We start from the raw sequence: 22,923 nt of genomic DNA, 5'->3' as shown, positions 1-22,923 counted from the left end.
TAATACAGCCCAAAGTAAGTCTATTCAGTATGACTTGAATCCTATTCTTGGGCAACAAAATGGGTTCTGCATTAAGTGGGAGAAGGTAATCCCAGAAAATGTTATAAAAAGTCTGATAACTGGTTCCCATAAGGAAATTAACATATGTCTGTCACCAGAAAAAGATCCAACTTCTGTCCTTGAATCTTTTATTAAAATCTGCTCTTGTATTAAAGAGCTCCTGGTGAGAATCCCTCGTAATATAGCTAAGGGCTCCCCCGGATGGTTTGATGCAAACTGTACCAGGGCACTCTCCGTACTTAAAAAAGTTCTACACTCTAGTTCATCAACTAGAACACAGATTCAATCTGCAAGACGTAGGTATCGTAGTGCCCTTGTTAATAGAAAAAAAGATCTTAAATCTAAAGCCTTGTCTACTCTTCATGCGGCGTCTGAACAAAAGGATAACGTTGCCTTTTGGAAGGCTGTAAACGCACCGTTCTACCAAGATCGGCTGGGCCCCCGCATAGACAACGCCATATCAGCACAGGAATGGGTGAAACATTTTCAGGCCCTTTATAGCACTCCAGCTTCCTTAGAAGATTCTTCTCATTTAAGAACTATAGCAGAAAATACATGTATCTCCTTTCCATTAGATTTACAGTTTGAAAGGGAGGAGGTTCAAAAAGCACTAAGGGAAAGCCCAGCGGCAAAAGCCCCTGGACCAGATTGTGTTCCCATTGATGTTTTTAAAAATCTCCCTGATCTCTGGGTCCCAATACTCACAAAAGTATTAAATTGCTCAAATAAAATCGGCTTCATTGAGACCTGGCAAGAGGCAGTCTTGGTTCCTGTATATAAAAAGGGGGACAGGAATGATCCTGTCTGCTATCGGCCTATTTCGCTCCTAGATGGCCTTATAAAAATGGCAGGCAGGATCATTCTTGCCCGTATACAGGAATGGCTTGAGGAGCATGATGTCCTATCTACACTTCAATATGGATTCAGGAAAGGGAAAGGGACAATAGAGCAAGGCGTAAATCTTTCCCTCATTACTTCTAAATATATACATGCCAAAAAAAACAATCTATATGTAACATACGTAGACCTTAGATCTGCGTTCGATTGGGTAATGCATGATATTCTGTGGCAAACTCTAATGGATATTGGGTTGGATAATAGGATACTTACCTTTATTAAAGAACTTTACTCCGGGGCTGGTGCACGCGTAAGATATGGCAAAAGAGGGGAATGTTCCGATTTTTTCCCTATCCACAGAGGAGTAAGACAGGGGTGCATTCTCGCACCCCTGCTTTTTAATTTATATATAAATGATGTGGGTTCCTTTCTTACACAACATTATTATGATTATCCAGTAGTTAAAGGAAAACCCATACCAATTCTCCTCTACGCTGATGATGCGGCGATTCTATCACAGACAAGGAGGGGACTACAAAAGGCAGTAGAATCATTTTCACAATACATGAGGGAAAGGGGGCTACACATAAATGTTTCTAAGACATTCACCATGTCATGTGGACTGAATAAAGTGAGAGCACCCTGTATGATTACCCTTGAAAATAGGCGCGTGGAGTTAGCGGATATATTCTGCCATTTGGGAGTGCACTTTGATAGACGAGCCACCTGGAAGCCCGCTGTAAATGCGAGGGCTCTAGCTTTTAATAGAGCAACTGGAGCACTCTCAAACTTTGCCAAAAAGATAGGATCTAGGCCAGCTAGGGAGCTTCTCCAAATTTTTAAAGCTAAATGCGTCACAATTGGAACCTACGGGCGGGCTTATGGGGATCGCAGTCTGTGGAAGCCATTCAACGTATCGAGAATAAATTCCTACGATACTTACTGGCAGTCCCAAAGAGCACATCTACATATGTGCTCCATGCTGAACTTGCTCTACAACATATTTCGGATATTATAAAAATGGCGCCGATTCTACTCTGGCACAATGTTCGGACTAACCCAGCCACGGAATTAAACAGAACTATAATAGAGGACTGCTTGGTCTGTGATTGGGTAAAAAATATTGCATTGTTTTCTTACATAAAAAATCTTGTATCCGAAATTGGTCACCCTGAATATTTCTCAAATCCAACTACTATGGAGTTTGTTTCAAGATCTGTTTTAAAAAAACTCTATTTGAACATCTTGAAATGAAAAGATGGAATAAGGAAAGGACCAAGATAACAGTCACCAATCATTATGACGTTACATTGCACAGGAACATTCAGCTATATCTTGTAGTAGACCAACCTTTTTTCTTTCGCAGGCTTTTAACAAGTTTCCGTTTAGAAACCTTTTATAGACTAATAACCCTGCCTAGATGTAACGACTGGTCTAGAGAAAAAATAAGCTGTCCTTGTGATGAGGTGTCATTTCAATCAAATATTCATTGTACCCTTTATTGCACCTTTTATTCCCATCCGAGGCGACAAATTCTGAGACCCCTTTTGTTATCATGGGGAGTAAGAAAGTCAAGAGAAGCATATAATAAATTGAGGACATTGGGTGATTATTATACCATTAACACCATAATTATGTATCTGAGAGCAATACTTAGACTGAGAAGGTCCGTTATGATTGAATAGCCGTAGTTTGTAATGATGTACTAATTTTTAACCATTATTTTAACTTGAATGCTCCCTCTGTAATTTTCTTCCTGTTCGCAAGAATTTTTAAACTGAATTGTATTATTGATCTTTTAATCAAAAGTGTAATTGTTATGAATTTTAAAATGTGATTGTATTGCATATGCTTTTACGAATTGTTTTTACACTTCGAATAAAGCTTTTTGAACTCGAACTAATTCTTCTGGAATTTAGTCTATCTGCTGTATCTGCCTTGATACAGTACACTTGACTTTTGCCTTAAAACTACAAATAGCAGAACAGGAAATATGAAGCAGTTGTTTTAAGAGATACGCATTTTTTGTTTGTTTCTGTTTTAGAATTTTTTTTTCATATAAAAGCTCCTTTAAAGCCATTATTTACCTAATTTGGCTCACGTATTTTGAAAAGGAGTTCTTTCTGTGTTGTATAACCTGTAACAGGGTAGTGGCTTTTTTTCTGGAAGGTACTGTGTGTTTTCATGTCTTCTGATAATGCTCACTCGGCCAGCCTTGTTTACCTTAGAATTCCGTACCTGTAAATTGGATTCACAATAAGAAAAGCAAATCTACATTTACCAGAATAGAAAGAAAAGAGTATGCTTTGATAACGAACTAAAACACATACATGCTAACCCTCTCAGTTTAGGCGGGAGATTCGGTTTTCCTTGGCAGATTTTTTTTGATATTTTCCATACTTTGTATTCACCTGTTAGTCAATTCCCAAAATACAGACCTCCCTCTTTCGAGCTCTTGGAAGTTCTGGCATGTTGGCAGTTATGCACTCATGCGGTGTGGGACACCTAGAGATGTCGCAAATATTATTTACTTTAACACAGGTTTAAATAATGGAAACCCAGCATTCCACCGTTAACAGTTTAAACTTCATCAATTTTACAGAGCTGGCAAATGCAGTGTAGTCTCAGGGAACTGTCTGTAAATCACCGTGAATTGCAGTGCAAAATAAAGGCACATTTCCAAAGGAAGTGTAAAAATTAACTCCCCTGCGCCAAGGGTGCCCGTATGTACTCAGTTGCATCACTGGCCTTCCAATGAGAACATTCCATCACATCGAGTTTGAAGCAGGGTATTATTCTGGTGAGCCTAAACTGATTACCACCGCCTCCTGCGGGAGCTGTGACACCCACCGACTGCCGGCAGGGGGAGCCCCCCGCGAAGGCTCCAGCCCTTCCTGCCAAGAGGTGCCCATCTTGCATTCATGAGCCTTTGGCTTCCAGTGGGAGGGCTGGAGCCCGGGTTGCACCCAATCGGCTGAAAGGCTGGCGGCAGCAGCACGGCGGAATGGCTCGGAGTAGAGACAAGCTGGGGAGCTGCTCGTCAAATATGGAGATGTTCGTGGTGTAAATAAAAAAAATAAAAGGAAAAGTTTCTGCCGCAGCCGTCCGGCAGGCTGGCTGAAATCCGCGACACGGGTCCGCACGAGACCCCCGCGCGCTTCAACGTGCTGCCTCGCCCGCCTCCACAGACGGTGTTTGCGAAATATGGCAAAGGTGCAGGTGAACAATGTAGTGGTGCTGGACAACCCGTCTCCCTTCCAGAACCCCTTCCAGTTTGAAATCACATTCGAGTGCATAGAGGACCTCTCCGAAGGTGAGTGCGTTTTCCCGGTGGATGGCGGGTACTAGACGGGTTTTGGGGTTGGGATTGGTAGATTGCAGTGGTGGATAATTGCACGGGCCTCGTTCTAAAATTGTGCAACCTCGGCAGAATGCACGGTACATTAACCGTGGCGCTTCAGCTGTCAGGAATTGAGCAGGGAACAACCTAACTTCGCCTTGCTGTCTGTCGAGGCTGTGATGATGCAACAGGCACCAACACATGGGTTTATTAAATAATAACGCTCGCAAGGGCACGTGCACCAAGCGGTCTCTGTAAGCTCCGACTTCAATCTCCCCTTATAATTAGTTTGCCTTCGGGTATTTGTAGTTTGGATCCTTGCCGGGTGGAAAAAACCCTGGAGTGCAAGTATCAGAATGCAAACAAACAAGTCAACTACTGGCGCAGGAGGACTTGGCATGTTTGTGTTGGGGACCTGGTTTCTCTACAAAAGACCTGAAAGCATATATTAATGTCAAGGACACTAACTTTATGTAGGTAGAATATCGACATTATTATCGTTCCTCTTAATAACCCAATACAATACAAATAGTTGGTGTTCATCATTTTCTGCTGAGCCAGAGACCAGTATTTAACACGTCAGACTGCACCTTACATTTCTTGTGGATAACATTTTGACCAACCACCCTCTACCCTGTCAGCCACATTTTTTTAAACCTTCTTTATTAAGTTTCCAATAGGTCAGCATTAATACACTTAATAGCCTCAGACAACGAACCAGGGTCTTAATGCCCTGCTTATACATTGGCAGCAACAGGGTGAATATCAAAACAGAAAGCATGAACATGGCTTTCACAGTTTCCTCATCTCTCAGTGAACCCCTTCCCGCGCCCTAGCTATCTTCAGATTGAGCTATCATTTGCGATTCCAGTATCTCGAGACCATAATACTGTATCCAGGGTTGCAGTCAGCCACATCTGACCGAATTCAAATGCTTCCTGGACATGCCAAACAACAACCGCCATATTTGGATTAGGAATTTCTCCTGTCACGGTAAGCTCTGTGGTCTGTAGCTTCTTCCTGAGCAAATGCCAAAATAGAAGGTGTAAATCTGATGAGTGCAGGGGTCTCCAACATTTTCTGAAGTGAGAGCTACTTCTGATCAGTAAAAATCATTGTGAGCTACTGAAGGCTAAACAACTCATGTTTCCAGACACCCCCACACCCAGGTTAATTGAATTAAAGCCTAATATTCCATACAGCCAGATGCTATGGCTTGAACATAATGTGTTGACTAGGGGTACAATGACAGGGCCGCCATTTGTGTTAGTGAGAGCGTGGTCTTTGGGGTTGTGTTAATGTGTGTGCGTATGAGTGGGCTATATTTGTGCACAGGTGACTGAGAGACTGTGCCATATGTACTTGTGGCACCGAACATAACTTTTGCTGTACGTGGCCCGTTACATGTATAATACAAATGGGAGAAATTTAAAGTGCAGAAAAATGTTCTGCCAAAATGTTTAGAATCTGGAACATTTTTCTGCACTTTAAATTTAGCCAACTTAAAATAATGGCTGTATTTTTCACTGTATCAGGAAAATTAAACTAAACAGTTAACTTGGTTTATATGCATTCTGTAAAACCTATCATTTAAATTGTGTCTAATTTTCAAGTGTCACATTTACAAACACCAAGCATCTTGCACCCAGTGCCCTGTCGATGTGGTCCCATATTTATAACAGAAAAATACATTTGTTTGAATGGGGGGAACTTTAAGTGAATAAACATGCTTCATAAAACATGGTCTTATTTGGCTTAACTGAGAGTGGAGGAAGTACTCCTTGGGCAGGCAAGCGAGGAAGAGAAAGACTCATTTGGTGAGAGCACTGCAATATGGTGCGCTAGTTCCCTGCAGCACACCCGATAATACTGGACGAGGTGTTAAAGACGTGCTCAGCACAGCAGTAGCAGGCATGGAATTGAAAAGCCACTCGACTTCTAGAAGCCTGGACAAGACTTTACGTGAACATGTGCGCTGCACGATCAGCTCACTTCATTTAATATAGCCTCCGCGGGAAAGGTACGCTGAACGCTGGGGGCCTGAGCCACAGAGAGGCGACCAGAAGGAGACTGGGCTGGGCCATCCCTCTTGGCTCTATTATCGGTGTATGACATTTTTTGAACTCTGGTTAGTGACCTTGCCTCCATTGTGTAGGTGTATTACTTGAAGTGTTGTGGTATCACCCATTTATGTGGGAGAAGTAGCCTCCACCTGGGTTTTTCTTGTGGCTACCTATATCTTTGTTGCGGTAAAACTGCCCGTGGATATCTGTTACCTTGCTGTTAATTCATTGCAAGTCTCGGGAGCTCACTCTGGTTTGGAGCCATGGGGAGGCGGAAGACTCAAGTCAGTCTAGAAGGGGCAAAAGCTACAACTAGGTCTACTGGTACAACCATGGACGCCTTTTTGTCTAGAGCCACCTCAGTCATTGACAAGGAGATTGAATTAGTGAACAGATGTCTCTCTAGATCTCCCTCTAATGGCCTTCTCACTTTTCGGGGTGGGCCAAATAAATCGTCACAGGATACTACCAGCGACATAGTGAGCACACTTGAACCCCCCGGGTTGGGTAATGTCTCTCAGGTCAATGAGGCCTTATCCCCTTTATTAGAAACTCCCCGGGAGCAGCCGTCCAGAATACTGTCGCCCGTTGTGATCGCGGGGAACAGGAAGAGTGGTACCTCCTCTCTTACCTTAGGAAATGAAGGTACGGGTGGTAACAATAACCACACAACAGCGAAAGTCCTCAGTGTTGATGATGTCCTACAACTTCCAAGGGTGACTCCCAGGTCTAGGGTGAGCGTGAAAATGAAATGCAAACCAATGGGGAGCCAAGCTAAAAAGACCAAACCTAATGTACCTCCCAAGTCTGTCCCTAATAACAAGGCTCCAGAGTCGCTTGCTCTGAATATATTAAACCTGGCTACGCTGGAAGCCCTTAAATCTACCATTTGTTGCCTGTTGGATGCCAAGTTGAGCCACATCATGGCTAAGTTAAATCGTATTGAGCAATTGTTAGCTGTTCAACATAAGCCTTTAGAACCCACTAATTCTTCTCAACCGGTGGTTTTGGATCTGACCAAGGTTAATATAACTACAGACACCTTGCAAGTTTCTGGGGCAGCCCCCGATTTCCATTCTTCTAGCGGTCCCCATGCCTGTGGCGAAAATGGGGCCCCCAGTGATCTAGGGGGTTTGGCCGTCGGTTCAAGCACAAGTACAAGGAAGGTTTCTTACGGGTCTTACCTACAAATGACCAGGGTCAGGCTATTAATAGACCAGGATATATCTCGGCTGAGCGGCAGGGATTTTCTTCCAATGCCCCCTTGAATTCAGCTGTCATTAATCTCCCACCACAATCCACACCACTGGTAGTAATTCTGAGGAATGTTCCACCGCTTGCACAAGGCACCCAGGAGGATTTCAATCAACTCAAGAACAAGGTTACCCACTGGTTATCGTGTAACACCCCTGGGGGGCCAATGGCGGAACGCAATATCATTATGGCACGCCGTGTGTGCTGGATAGGTAGTTCAAGGAAATCTGGTGGGTGTGACTGCATCATCCTGATTTTCAATAGCCCACTCCCTGTGGAAAAAATCTTAAGGAGTGTTTTTTATGAACAGATTCCCAGGGACTTGGGTATCCAGATTCTGCCTTTGTTTTTATTTTTTATAAGGCCGACCTTACAAGGGGCCATAATCTTGGTATGCCTTGTAATAGAGGGAATCAAAGACCCTTCGAACCTATCGGGGGTAGCCAATTCCAATCCTATGGGGGGATGTCCCGCCTGGTTGGGCACTTCGCTGCCCCTCAGCTAGAGTTATCAAACAGATTTTCTGCTCTAGGTTGGATGAGTGCGACTGACTGCATAAGAGCGATGAGCCCACTCGAGACTTACATCACCAACAGGAGTCCCCTTGCCTTACTACTAGTAGCGCTGCGCCCTGTAGGGCGGAGCTGACTGGGTCGGTTAATCCCCAGCAGCTGGTGCCATCTCCAGTAGCACCTCAAGGGGCGATTACCTTTTCAGCAGCCTATAACCTTTTGTCATGGAACATAGCAGGCATAGCGGGGAAATTTCAGGACCCCTCATGGGTGCAGTTCATCAGGCAATTCTCTGTGATCTGTTTGGAGGAGACATGGCTGGTGAACTGTAACCTATTTTTGGAGGGATATAAAGCTTTCTTTGTTCCAGCGTCCCTGTCAATTTATGGCAGAGCTAGGGGTGGCCTGGTTATATTTATAGCACTAGCTGTGAAACGTAGGATCCAGCATTTCCCCATTGCTTATGGAGACTCTCAAGTTATTATTTTAAGGAGAGGTAATGACAGCATGGGTAATATAAATATTTATAATGCGGTGAGCGCACAGGGGGAGTGCAAGATTGCTCAGCTGTGCTGCCTTTTAAGGCAGTCCTGTGGCCCTGTTGCCCACAAACTTACGGTGGCAGGGGATTTTAATGTGCACCCCTGTGGTGATCCCAAAAGAACCTGTATGAGCGAGCTGGGGTGTGCTAGGATACGGGGCTTTCACTTTGAGCATTCTGCCCAGGTGGAAGAGCTTAATAACATGCTTAACGAGTTTGAACTGATACCATCTATGTCCTTTTCTGCCCACCATAGTAAACAGTCCGTCCCGTCATTTAAAGGACGAGGGGACGGTTCTTTTATAGACCATATCCTGATCTCAGCTGGGCTTCAGTCAAACCTTTGGGGGGTTAGAATTATGGATAGTGTATTCAGCGACCACCACTCCATCAGTTGAATCTCGTAGGTCGGCTGCTGTCAATTCAAGCCAGGGTGACAGCGTCTGGGTAGATCGACTGCACGTTGCCTTCAAACTGGAGTTGTCGTTTTTCTCTAGCTAACCTAAGGACCGCATCACAATCGCAATAATTAAGAAGTCTTGCAATTATGGGTCTGGGGTCGGGATCTGGTGGGAGCACTGGTCCAAGAGATCGATGTGCCCTCTTAATAACCAGGTATGAAGAAAAGGTGTCCGGGTCAAAAATGGTTTGGAACATCCGTTCTATATATTCAATCATGCAGCCTGTGTTCGTACTTTCAGGAATCCTAAAAATACGTATTTTATTGCGCCTGGAGCACACTTCGATATCTTAATTTTTGCCTGCAATTACCCTCAACAAGCGGTTCATTTGCTGTATTTGTTCTTTGCGGCCATCCTACGTATCCTCCAGCTCTGATATCCTGTGCTCTGCTTCTGCAATTTGTGTATCGTGTTTTAAAATTTTCTGAGTGATGGAATCCCTACGAGCAGACATTGAATCCATCTTAGTTTCTCCCTACTAGTAGACATTGAATCCAACTTAGTTTCTATTGAGGTAAGACTGTGCTTCTTGGTGAGTAGCAAAGCTTTCAGGTCTGCATCCGGATTCTGCGCCGTGTCTGAGGAATGATTTGGTTTGGTATGTTCAGATTCCTCACACAGCGTACTCGATACCCCACGAACGACTAATATCAGCTTGGCTCGTTTACCGTCGGTTCTACCGATGATTGGTACAAAACTAGTATTTTCATAGGGACTTGCTGCTTTTGTGCTTGCAATGTTTATGACTGACTCCGTTTTACATTTATCTTTGCAGGTGTCGTAACACAAAACAATTCCAGTTAGGCAATGGACCTGTTGGTGCAATTCCCTGTTGGACCCTTGCATCCAGTGCAAACAGTTTGCTTGATTTTCCTCACTGGAGCAATTCAGTCCTTAACGCTCAGTATTGGCATCCGTATCAAATCTTTAGTCTCTAGTAATTGATTTTGAGTGTAAGTATATCTGGCAGCTGTGTCCTAGCTATGCATACTGTAGTGCCTCCTCAGCTGATTTTTGGTGCTGGCGCCTTGTGAAGCAGGTCTCTGCCTCTACGTGCAGTTATTTATATTAGTGGCCAGTGCTTGCTTGTGGACTCATTTGCACTATTTGAAACATCCGTACTCTCCTCATAAGGCATTAATTGACGGTATCACTGACAGTTCACAGTTCCTCAAGAGCTGTTTCAGAAGGCACGACCGCACCCTCATTATGGAGCCAATAAGGCCTTGTACGGAGCTCTAGGGCTGCTTGCCAGAAACATGGTAGGCCCTTGCATGCCACTCCTTTCAGTGATCGCTTAAGTATGCATGTTTGCCGATGCAACCAAACCACAGGCAACGCGTTTGACTTTAGGATGCAGCCGCAAAAGTACAATACTTCAGACGCTTCCGAGCGCATAAACGTCTCTGCAGGGGCTTTCGAGTCTCATTCTCCGAACTACAATGTGTGTAGTTATGAAATGGGTGTAGTTTGACTCACCTGCCTCGTGGCTCCGCCGGCCTTCTAAGTAGCAGCGTGTCTAACCGCAGGCCCATGCAGCAAGCATATTTTTAGTCGTGCGCAATGCTTGCTAATCGATTTTCGCTATAGGGGCATATCAGAGCGTGTCCACATTCTTCAAACGGATCCCACCTCGATTGCGACTCCTCTTGTCTCGCCTGCTGCTTTATGTGCGTAGGCCGTGCCGGTCCTCACGGATTCCTCTGGCTCGATTGCCCCCTTAAGCCGGCAGTGTCTCAGTCTTCTTCAGTGTGATGTTCCCGACGCGAGCAACGCTCATTTATTTTCTTTTGCTCTCGATAACAGGAGTTCTAGTTTACCACATTATATTCCCTTTATATAGAAATGTGCTGACCATATTGCAATCGGCACACATCTGGAATTTAGGATTAATTTTTAGGGCCCGCCGGAGCCTCACAGCACTGCTGCCATCTTGTATGCGCGCCAATCTAGTGCCCCACAGTCTGCGAGCTACTTTGAAGTGTCTGGGAGCTACTGGTCGCCAACGATCGAGTGGTTGGAAAAACCCGGAGTAGTGAGACTAAAAAAAACACAGTAAGGAGGGAGGAGACATTTTGGGGATGAGCGATGTTATGCATGCATTGAGAACCGACCCACAAAGAGATTTGTTTCTGTTCTGGGAAAAAACACTAATAATGATAGTTGTACGGCTAGTAGCAAAGAGGCAAAAGCTGTAAGTTAGGCAAGGAATGTGTCACTAACCATGTAATCATCTCTTCGTGGTGTGTAGTGCTGTAGATTCATATGCCTAGCATACTCCTGCCATGTAGTGTTGGGCTTGGACGTTTGCAACTTGTTTTTCTTCAAAGAAGTCTTTCGAGTTACCAGATATAGGTGAATCCACCTATAGTCTGTATTGCACATGGTCATCGGCTCCACTGTTAGATTGTTTTTGGCTCATCGGGACAGCTTGACATAGAAGCAGTCGAGAGACAGTAAAGATGAACATGCAAAGATATAGTTTAGGAAGAATGCTTATTTATGAATAGTGTGTACGTGAACCATTAGCTTCCAGGGAGGAGAGGGGTCGCATATGAATCTATGGCAATACACGCTATGAATAGATACTTATAGGGTAACTAATATATTCCAATTGTAGCATGTGTTGGCCTTAGATACATATGCCTAGCATTAAATGTAAAGCAGTGCTCCCCAAAAGCAGTGGATAGCTAATAGTCGACGTAGATGCTTGAAAAAGTGTTTGTCCCACTCTAGCTTGTTGGTTAGCGAAGACATCAACACAATAGTGTTTTGCAAATTTATGTGGGTTATTCCATGAAGCTGTTTTTCAGATATCTGTTAGTGGAATGTTTCCTAGGAAGTCGCCTTTTTTGTGTGTGGAGTGAGGTCTTAGAGCTGCAGGTTTCAACCGGTTAGCTTTGTGATAGCAAGTTTGAATGCATTTTACTACCCACCTTGTGATTCCTGCTTTAGAAATAGGTGAGTTTTTGTGTGGGTTTGAGAAAGCTATGAAGAGTTGTTAAGTGCAGGGCTCGAAAAATGTACTCGCCCACTTGCTTTTGCGAGTCGATTTCCTTCAGGGAAAGACAGTTTTCAGGCCTAATTGACTGGCCTGGTGAGTGAGCTTGCAATCTCGTTTTCTTGCAACAGCTGTTTAAAGGACTGTGGGGGTCGCATTTATAAACTAAACATAACATGTTGGTTGAAGTATTGTTGGCACGCACTTCCGGTGGCACCAGAAGGGACGTCATTTGGGATCGCCCTGCAATCGTTTGGGCAACGCGGCGTGGATCAGCAAGATTAAGTAGGGTATTTACAAGAGTGGACATGTTGCTTCCTCAACTTTTTTGGGGGAGTATTGCAGCCTTCTTTAACGCTACCCGCCGTCTGCTTTTTGGTGTAGGGAGAAGCCTTTATCGGGAGAGGAGCAAGAGATCCAATTACTGGCTTCTCAGGTAATTGACGGACTTGTGTTTTACTTTTCGGTGGTTCAGGAAGGTCTCTTTTTGTTTAAATCAACCCTCGAATGAACAAGCACTACTTCATTGTTCTTTTTGTGTGTAGGGGGCCGACAAAAATGGCAGGGTGGGAGGGAGGGAGGGGGAGAGAGAGAGCGAGAGAGAGAGACGGATAGAAAGAGAGAGAGAGAAAGCAAGAGGAGAGAGGGCCCGCGAGGGCTGCGTGCGTGCGCAGTCTGCTCTTTTTGGAAGCACATACTCGTGCTTGTGGGGTGCCCCTGCTTGCTCCCGCAAGGTGGATGCCAAGCATGAGTATATGCTTCCAAAAAGAGAAGAGCGACGGCTAAAGGTCCTCCTATGCAGCGCATTCGATGGGGTCTGTCGACATAAGCTAAGAAATTGGGTTATCCGATCTGGCCTCTTGAGTGGCATCGTCTCCTTATACAGTAAAATGTGGACAAAGTTAAATTGGCAGGCAATGCAATAACAAAGAAATGCTTTACAGACCTGGGTCTAAAATAGGGCTGCCCTGACTTTCTTTAACTTGTACACAGCAGATTTAGGGAAGACGCTTCAAAATGCCAACCTTGCCAGTTCCAAAATAGGCCTCAATAAGTTTCAAATATTACAATACGCAGATGACCTGGTAGTGATGGACCCCACTAAAATCGGCCTCTAAAGGGTACTAAATGTTCTTAACATCTACAACAGCATCCTGGTGATGTTGGATAAACTGGAGGAGTTGGCATCAGTGGAAGCAGAGGAGGGGGTGGAGCACAGGGTAAAGGAAGTGGAGCAGGTGGTGGAAGAGGTAGTACTTCCAGAGGAAACAGTATGCGGCTAGTACTCCTGTCCTTTCGCTTTTTGCATGGAGGCTTTGGTAGCTGAGGGCCCATGATCTACTCTTTAGGAGTGTCTCTGTAGGTGGGGGAAGTGGTTTGGTAACCACTGTTCCTATGTTTAGGATAATAAACAGTGTCTTTTGTCTAGCATCGAGGTGTTCCTGCAGTTTAGTGAGGACAGCCGTTCATTTGGCTCTGTTGCTGGCCTTGCAAGTATCAGGGTCAGACTGATTTGCATATAGCCATGTCTGAACTGGGGTGGCAGAGTGGGCTAAAGAACGGTGATGGATTAAACCCAGATCTTTTGACTGGGTGTGAATGTTTGATTGGTTCAGATGCTCCGTCCATTACCACCCCCTTTTGTACCGCTTTTGGCCGCCATAAGTGTGGCAGGGTATGCTCAGACGTGAGTCCCTTGCTCACTTTGCCAGTGGATTCAAGCAAGCCGGGCTGAAGACGGCTGGAATGCCAGAAACCGGTCCTCGGAAGCTTGTTTCCGGTCCAGGGAAGGCATGGCTTGGCAGTTCGGGCTTGACTATTCCCATGAGGCACAGGGTCAGACTGATTTGCATATAGCCATGTCTGAACTGGGGTGGCAGAGTGGACTAAAGAACGGTGATGGATTAAACCCAGATCTTTTGACTGGGTGTGAGTGTTTGATTGGTTCAGATGCTCCGTCCATTACCACCCCCTTTTGTACCGCTTGCAAGTATTGGCATCAAAAGTGTTGTGGGCGCCGAGTGTCTGGATGCCGAAATTTTTTTCTGTGCCTAGGTAGACTTCGCATGGTGATATGTTTTGGGCGCTGTGGTAGTTTTCTGCTCCAAGGAAATCCCATGTTTTGTTATGTCGATTTCCACTCCGAAGCCCTGAAAGGCTTTTCAGGTGTTGCATGAGTCTTCGACACAGACTCCGAAAGGGCCTTCGACTTCATACTGGTCGATGCCTTCAACTTTTCGGTGCCTTTAACCCCTTTGATGCTCATGACGAGCTCAGCTCGTCATGAGGCAGGGTGCTCGTGTGCTCATGACGAGCTCAGCTCGTCATGGCCACACCCATTCATATTGGACCCCAGCAAAGGAGGGGAATGAGTCAAGAAGTCAAGGTGTTAAAAGTCTGTTAAGGTGGAGGGACAAGTGTCTGCTCCTTTGCCGTGTGCCTGATACCTCTATGGAACAGAGAGCAGTGGGGTTCGTGAGCCAGTGTGTATGTTTTTGTTTGGGCGTGTGAGGCTGTTAATATCCCCACGTGCCTCATTGAGTCGTCCGGTTCATTGTCCAATTTGGAACCATCTCCGCTGCTGGCGAGTAGGATGGGAGCATCCATTGGTGCCTCCTGGGTTTCTGCCTCCTACTTAACATCCTACTCAGTGTGGAGGCTTAGCAGTTGGTCCCCGAAGATATTGAGTGCATTGTGGGCTCGACTTGTCTGCATTGTAGTATGTACTCAGTGCCGTTCTCTAGGTTGACAAAGAGTTTTCTTTGACAGAAAGGCCTAGCATGCTTCACACAATGTTTCCATGTGTTGTGAAGACCGATAGAGGTTGCAGACCGGGTGTTTGTCTTGCCTAGGGTATTTCAAATGGCACCAGGAGCAGAAGCTGAAGGCAGTCTTTTCCATCACTCCGTGTGTATAGAGTGAAAGAAGATGGTAACGAAGTTGGAAGCTGAAGTTGAAACCCAGGCCCGAGTCCGGGCAGGCAGAACGAAGGGTGTAAAAAAAAAAAAAATGCAGTAGTTGTTGTTTTCCTGTGTTATCCGTTGAAAGTTCACAAGTAACCCATCGAAGGAGGCCGCAGGAACCTGTCGAAGCTTGGATCCTGGAGTTCTGAGATAAACGTCAAAATTCGATGGCGGAAAAAACAATCTTAACAATGGAGCCGATGACCATGTGCAATACAGACTATAGGAGGAGTCTCCTAGACCTCGTGACTCGAAATACTTCTTCAAAGAAAAACAAGTTGCAAATGTATAATAATTTCAAGTGAGAATTTACATGATCATTAATATAAATTATTTTATACTGACTGTTAAAAGTTAAATGTGCGATTTGTATTGCCTTCATACCAGTCTTCCTGGTGCTATAGAACTTTAATGTAGGCCATAGAAGGAGATGGTAACATGATGTGTCCATCATCACCACGAAGTGGAAGAAAGTAGCATTTGGGGAGAAAGGTGAGGTTCTGTGCTACATTAAAATACTTTAAAGTAACATATTTTATAGAGGCCTGTATTTTTAAGACCTAAAATCAGGACACTTCTTCTGTTGGGTGGTATGCATATAGGGCACTGGGATGTTTGGTTTCAGAAAAAGCCTGACTGACACATTTATTAAACAGCGATATAAATATGGATATAGTGTAGCTCCCCTAGTGCAATAACTATATAACTGAGGACCAATCCCCCGTCGAAGAAACACCACTTACCAAAAAGCGAGGAGAGGGATACTATTCACTTTTCCCCATATCAGAAATGCTCTACAGGACTTGTTAAACAATTTGGTGGAACAATGAGAAGACAGTCTAACCAAATATAACAGCCAAGTCAAAGGTCATGTTTTCAGCATCACCAAAACAGGATTGCCACAAGGACACTGAACATCAAACAGGATGAACTAGATAACTGCATACCTTTTCTTATTTGCCTGACCTTTGCACCCCATCCATGACTGAAACCAAAGCCTGCCACGAGAAAATCAACAGTCAGTCAAGGGTATATTGCCACTTTGACTACAAATAAGACACTAATACGACCCTCGTAGCCCTGCTTATGTTGCTAAATTCCTACCATCCATAATAGATGACATCCTTCTGTACGACACAAACATAGAACATTACATCCTTTTGCCTAAGTTGTTTCAGTGCCTTAGAGTTTCATGCATTTAAATTAGAATTTTTCCCCACTTCCCTATACAGCATAGTGTATGCTGTTAAGGTGAATAAATGTATTGTGAAACATTGTACATTAGAAATACAACACAGAAATATAATTATTGGTTAAGCCTCCACCCCGCCGCCTTTCAGTTATCACTTCCTGAAACCACACCTGGGACCGCGAGCAGTGCGCTGTGAAGTGGGATAGAGTTTCTCTGTCTCCTAAGTTCATGAGCAATTAACCCACACCATATGACCAGCCAGAAATGTTTGCACCAGGACCAAACATGGCCATGTGGTCTGGCTTCCACCACCAGTTCTCGAGCCTGCTTTTCAAAATAAGGCATGATTATGTCCACCTGTAGCACCTCTTCAGTTACTGGAATGCTTACTCTTGTTTGGGATTCTAATGCCTTAGCATGGTAATTAACAATATCTGCAAAAACTGGGACGATTTGTCACATTTTAGATGAAACCACCACATAAATTCACCACATCAAGAGACCTCATCGGCTTAAGCATTTTGTATGAGTGCTTTTGTGGGTGCTACAATCTTTCTTAACATCTCTCATGATATTTGGGTTAGCAGATAGGGTTAATTTGTTGAACACTTTCCCAGAGAAATTGTAACATCAACTTAATGTATTCATTCTTTGAGCCGTTCTGTCAGACCACTTATCATTAGCCACTGGGAAATTCACCAATTGTTATGATAGGCAATCCTTTCCTCATACGACAATATATCATTCATATTGATAACATTAGAGACGCAAGATAGTAGTTCCTTAATCAAATTTGATGTGACCTACACTCCAAAAGATAACCTCAAACTATGGAGGCAAACACGATAGGCAGAAAGTAGTTACATACATGGAGTGTGAGCACAGCTCCATTCGATGGTACCCTGCCTCTATATCGAGGTTAGAGAAATAATACACTCTAGTTAGGAACTAGTTGGACCATCAGTCGTGGGTGAGGGTTTGTGTTCTTTCTTAATTGTTCTACCCTCCATAAACTTCCACACAGATCACGATCTAATTTGACTGCACTGCTTTTTTGTCAACTTTAAATCAGGGAAAGCCAAGGAGGCTGGTTTTGAACTCATATTATCATATTCGGGTATCCTACACTTATTCATATCTTGTCTGGCAGTGCGAATGTATGCAGTAATTCTTTAAGGATTTTGGCATGATGATGTTATTAATATACAGAATTACCAGCTTTTTAATCAGCCAAGCACTTCCAATGAACAACACCTTTGATTTTTAGAATGTACTGTAGCCCATCCATGAGGTGATTCTGTGCAACATTACCTATTCACACAAACCCTTGGTCTCACTACTATGCAGGATCTCTGCTCCAAACTGAATCTTCATACCTCTACCACACACTTGGACTGCCTTTGGGTCTACCAATACCCTTGCCAAGTATCAGAAGTGCAAGACACCAGCTTGACAATTTAGTTCACACCAGGCACCTCTCTCCACTTGGCATTGTCATTTAGTTATTGTATCAAACCTTGGTACAAAACAGCAATGTGCACTTTGTCCTTAGATCCTACCATGGAGATAAGTGCAGAATGATTCAGTTTGCTAAAGTTCAACACAACATACTTCCATATATTGAGGTGGAAGTGGCTTTGGCCTTTTTCATCGCCTATGTACATACCTTTTGTTTGTAACAATTCTTTATTAATTTCCCTCAATAAAAAACCAACAATAGTTCCAAGCCAGGTCATGCTCAACACATTCCATAAATAGCAGAAGAGAAGACCTCAAGACATCCCACGTGTCGTGTACGTTACTGCTAATTTTCAAACAGAAAAATCCAAGACACCCTGTCCTGATCCTTGCATAGGTCTTCAAACCAGAACGAGTCAGAATGGGGTCAAATCATAATGAACTGCACACATCATGGGTTGCGTAATAACACATCATGGGTTGCGTAATAAGTCAACACTTTTGTCATCGTGCATACCTTGAACCGTGCGCTTGTGAGCACTTTGTTAGTATAATGTTCAATAGTGTTAACAGAACACTTCCACCCCTTTGACATTAAACACTAAAAAATAAAATGATTTACTTTCTCTCTCTGCAGATTTGGAATGGAAAATAATATATGTGGGTTCTGCTGAAAGCGAGGAGTATGACCAAGTACTAGACTCCGTGTTAGTGGGACCAGTTCCTGCAGGAAGGCACATGTTTGTATTCCAGGTAAGCTCACTCATCACAAGAGAAGTTCCATTAACAGAGTAATGTGAAATGATCACTATTTAACTTGTGCTTAGGCCCATCAGGTCTAAAGTGAAACATTGTCTACTGGGATATCAATGTGTGCTCAAACGTGTATTTAAATATTTGTTTTGCTGTCTTTTTTTTTTAAATATACATCCCTCTTCTGCGGTTTCAAACCTACATGGAACATGCGCTTTGCCACCTGCAGCCTCTTAACCACCCTTGATCCACGATGCCCCACATCCAGATTCCAAACCGAAAGCATCCTATCCTTCCAGCACTCACTCAATTTTGCAAGCTGTCACCGTCCTCAGCCTGTTAAGGACTGTCCTGAAAATACACCTTTCAAAGAAGAAACATGTATGAAACCCCCAACCCTGCGACACCGTCAAGTTTCAGAGCCACCTACATTCTTGTGATACCAGAAATGTGCTATGTGTGTATTGTCTTTATTTTTTACTTTTATGTATTACTGTTAGGTCTATTATCCAGCCCTCGAGTACCCACATCACCTTTCAACGTACCCTTGCAAAGAGAAACACAAACTCTAGGCATGGCAGAGATGTTTTTGCCCTTTTCATTAAACTGTACAGAGCCAACAACTGCAAATAAGACCAAGGAATAAAAAGGTTTAACACAATTGCCATTTAAACTTTCTGCTTTAGTAAATGCACACCCAATAGTCACACATAACAACCCCCCTCCCAAAAAAGGGACTATCCATCTCCCAACCCACTAAGCAAAATTGGATCATTATCATAATGGTCTAGGCTAGTGAAAGTTGACTGGAATAATTAGGCACGGCGCACAGCGTTGGTGATTGGGAAAGTTCGCTGAGAAGGTAGATATGGTAGTCAATTTAAGGTGCTCCTACAGGTGACGTAACTGTTCAGGTACGTCCTAAAGGATTGAGGGGTTGAGTGCGCTACTGGGGTGTAGGCGCATCCCTGTGATGGGCACACTTGTGTGGTACTGTGTGCTGCAACACAACACAGTAAATTCCAAAGAAGTTCAAATAAAGTTCCAATACTTGAAGGTTTCAAAATTTAATCAAAGTTTTCCATCGATATATTTCATATTTTCTTCATATGAGTTGACTGACAATCAATTTTATCATCGTCAGAAACTGAAAGTAGCTCCAATGCATTTCGGACAAGGTGTCCTTTCTCAAGGAGCACTGCAACAAAGGATATACAAAAGGCCAAATCAATGCAAGCGATTAGAGGATCGGTATGACAACATAATAGCAAGGGTTACATATGTATTTCCGTGAGACAACCTCATGCACCCTTTAACGGAATGGAAATGATGAGAAAAAGGTAAAGTTGCACCCAAGGGTAAGGTTGGTGAGGATCAAAGGACTTGAGGGTGATGGGATGCGGGTCGGAGTGGTGCGTGAATTTAATAAAGTCGTGTGAGCCGGGGAGTTAGAAGACGTGAGGGGAGCGAGGGCTTCAAGAAAAAGTGCCTAAAAGTGAAGCCAACGGCTCGAAAAAACATGCGAGGCTTACGTAAGCAGCTTAACAGTTCATGGCGATCCTAAAAGCAAAAGGATTGCGGGCTTACTAGGACTGAACAAACGGAAATAAACGCTGTAAAAGCGGGGAAATTCATGCGGGACTTACTGGGTCTGGCGGTTAAGCGTAGACGTTAAACTCCGGTTCCTGTGGTGTCAAACTCCGCGGAATGACTGCAGAGTTTTGGAGGAGGGTGAAAGGGTAATGAAAATGGAGGAGGGGTTAAGAAGAAGGGTGTAAATGGTGAGGCCATCTTGGAAGGGAGCGTAAAATGAAAGTAAATAGGGTGAAATAGAAAAGTAGAAGAACAATGACTGTGTGCAAGCAGCAAAACAGAGTTATAATGCATCAGAATATGCCCAATGGTGGCATTATAAATAGCAGCTCAATTCAGTCCGGTCGTTAAGACCAAAAGGTTTCTGGGATTGTAACCTATACATCCATGCCGTTTCTCTTTGTAAAAGAGTTTTGTTATTGTCTCTTCTCAAAGAGAAACGGCATGGATGTATAGGTTACAATCCCAGAAACCTTTTGGTCTTAACGACCGGACTGAATTGAGCTGCTATTTATAATGCCACCATTGGGCATATTCTGATGCATTATAACTCTGTTTTGCTGCTTGCACACAGTCATTGTTCTTCTACTTTTCTATTTCACCCTATTTACTTTCATTTTACGGTCCCTTCCAAGATGGCCTCACCATTTACACCCTTCTTCTTAACCCCTCCTCCATTTTCATTACCCTTTCACTCTCCTCCAAAACTCCGCAGTCATTCCGCGGAGTTTGACACCACAGGAACCGGAGTTTAACGTTTACGCTTAACCGCCAGACCCAGTAAGTCCCGCATGAATTTCCCCGCTTTTACAGCGTTTATTTCCGTTTGTTCAGTCCTAGTAAGCCCGCAATCCTTTTGCTTTTAGGATCGCCATGAACTGTTAAGCTGCTTACGTAAGCCTCGCATGTTTTTTCGAGCCGTTGGCTTCACTTTTAGGCACTTTTTCTTGAAGCCCTCACTCCCCTCACGTCTTTTAACTCCCCGGCTCACACGACTATATTAAATTCACGCACCACTCCGACCCGCATCCCATCACCCTCAAGTCCTTTGATCCTCACCAACCTTACCCTTGGGTGCAACTTTACCTTTTTCTCATCATTTCCATTCCGTTAAAGGGTGCATGAGGTTGTCTCACGGAAATACATATGTAACCCTTGCTATTATGTTGTCATACGGATCCTCTAATCGCTTGCATTGATTTGGCCTTTTGTATATCCTTTGTTGCAGTGCTCCTTGAGAAAGGACACCTTGTCCGAAATGCATTGGAGCTACTTTCAGTTTCTGACGATGATAAAATTGATTGTCAGTCAACTCATATGAAGAAAATATGAAATATATCGATGGAAAACTTTGATTAAATTTTGAAACCTTCAAGTATTGGAACTTTATTTGAACTTCTTTGGAATTTACTGTGTTGTGTTGCAGCACACAGTACCACATAAGTGTGCCCATCACAGGGATGCGTCTACACCCCAGTAGCGCACTATAGGCTAGTGAAAGAACACGGCAACCTGCGTATCTAAGTTTGCTAGTGATTTTAAAGTCTCACTCTTCCTTCAAGCTCTCAGAGAATGTATCGAAGAGTCTGCAAGAGGTCATGTGCTGTAGTAATTTTGTTTTTGGTTTCGTGTACATCTTCAAAATGTATTTCAGCCCAACCCTAAAGACCGTCTCATGGGCATGCATAGTAGTTCTGTCTTCTGGAGGAGATGCACATTTTAATAAAACTCTGCACTTGAGGACAAATGTGGCTACCGTCGTTAGGCAACCCTTACTTCCGGGTTTAAAGTATGACTTTCTAGAATAAAGTATCCCTGCAGGAGTCAACGGTCTAATCTCATCCTTTACATTACAAAAACATTGAATCTAATACAATTGCCAGTCTGATTGTGAGCAAACAAGTCACCCTGAAAGCCCTGTCTCAGCAGAGAAGGTTGGCTGAAGAATCCAGATAGCTGGTTTCTGAAAATAAAGCATTGTGAACCAGATTTCCCTGGGCAATAATAAAGGAAGGCACTAGGGACATCTGAAGTAAAGGGTTGATTGTAGAAGATTTGCTTAAAGATGCTATCTCAAACTGGAATCAGATCTGCAAAATCGAATGTTAAATAAATCAAGGTGCCTATATCTGTTTTATTTTAGTGCACAATTTATTTTGTGTTCCCGAAGGGGCTCAGAAAACATATTCACAGTCACGTAACAAAACAAGACAGCTGCTTAAGCATACATAAAACCACTAACAGTGTAACATTCACTCAAATTCAAGATTTGTGTCAGATAGGCACCACCAGTTTATTTCTTTATATAATTTCCTTATTAAGAGTGATCTCTGAGTAGTTCCAGTTTTATGACAGTCCCACTGTGTGCTATAGGCAGTGAGTCTGATGCAAGAAATGGTGATAATGCAGTGTGACTCTTAGCCAGAGGACATCCCTGAAATACCAGTCCCTCTAATGGCTAGAGACTAAATCTATCGTGCACACATGTTTAGTACAGCAAGCTCAACACACAAGATGATGGACGGAATATTGCAGAAAATCACCCAGGTTCAGACATGGCCATATGCAAATCAGTCTTGACCCTGTGTTTCATGGGAATAGTCCAGCCCGAACTACCAAGCCATGTCTTCCCTGAACCGGTATCAAGCATCCTAGGACCGCTTTTTGACTATCAGCCGTCTTCAGCCAGGATAGCTTGACTCCAGTGGCATAGTGAGCACGGAACCCACGTCTGGGCATACCCTTCCCACATAGGGTAAATAGCACACCACATCTTGTGTGTTTTGCTGTTCACCCTATGTGGGAAGGGTATGCCCAGACGTGGGTCCCATGCTCACTACGCCACTGGAGTCAAGCTATCCTGGCTGGTGAAGGCTGATAGACAGAAACCGGTCC

At 43.8% G+C, this 22,923-nt stretch overlaps 2 protein-coding genes across 2 annotated transcripts in view; one reads left to right on the top strand and one right to left on the bottom strand.

The window, feature by feature from the left end:
* Nucleotides 1-22,923, bottom strand: part of MCM9 (minichromosome maintenance 9 homologous recombination repair factor) — a 441,313-nt gene that overhangs the window by 197,064 nt on the left and 221,326 nt on the right. The window lies entirely within an intron of this gene.
* Nucleotides 3,769-22,923, top strand: part of ASF1A (anti-silencing function 1A histone chaperone) — a 30,047-nt gene continuing 10,892 nt past the window's right edge. Inside the window, exons 1-2 of the mRNA XM_086926734.1 lie at nucleotides 3,769-4,210; nucleotides 18,320-18,435. Coding sequence (XP_086782860.1) covers nucleotides 4,102-4,210; nucleotides 18,320-18,435 — 225 coding nt within the window. The 5' untranslated portion in view covers nucleotides 3,769-4,101. The remainder of the gene's footprint in view (nucleotides 4,211-18,319; nucleotides 18,436-22,923) is intronic.

Source organism: Lissotriton vulgaris, chromosome 6 (assembly GCF_964263255.1).
Source record: "Lissotriton vulgaris chromosome 6, aLisVul1.2, whole genome shotgun sequence".
NCBI classification, from domain to species: Eukaryota; Metazoa; Chordata; class Amphibia; order Caudata; family Salamandridae; genus Lissotriton; species Lissotriton vulgaris.
Note: the sequence above shows the minus strand (reverse complement) of the source record. Positions and strands in the feature narration are given on the sequence as shown.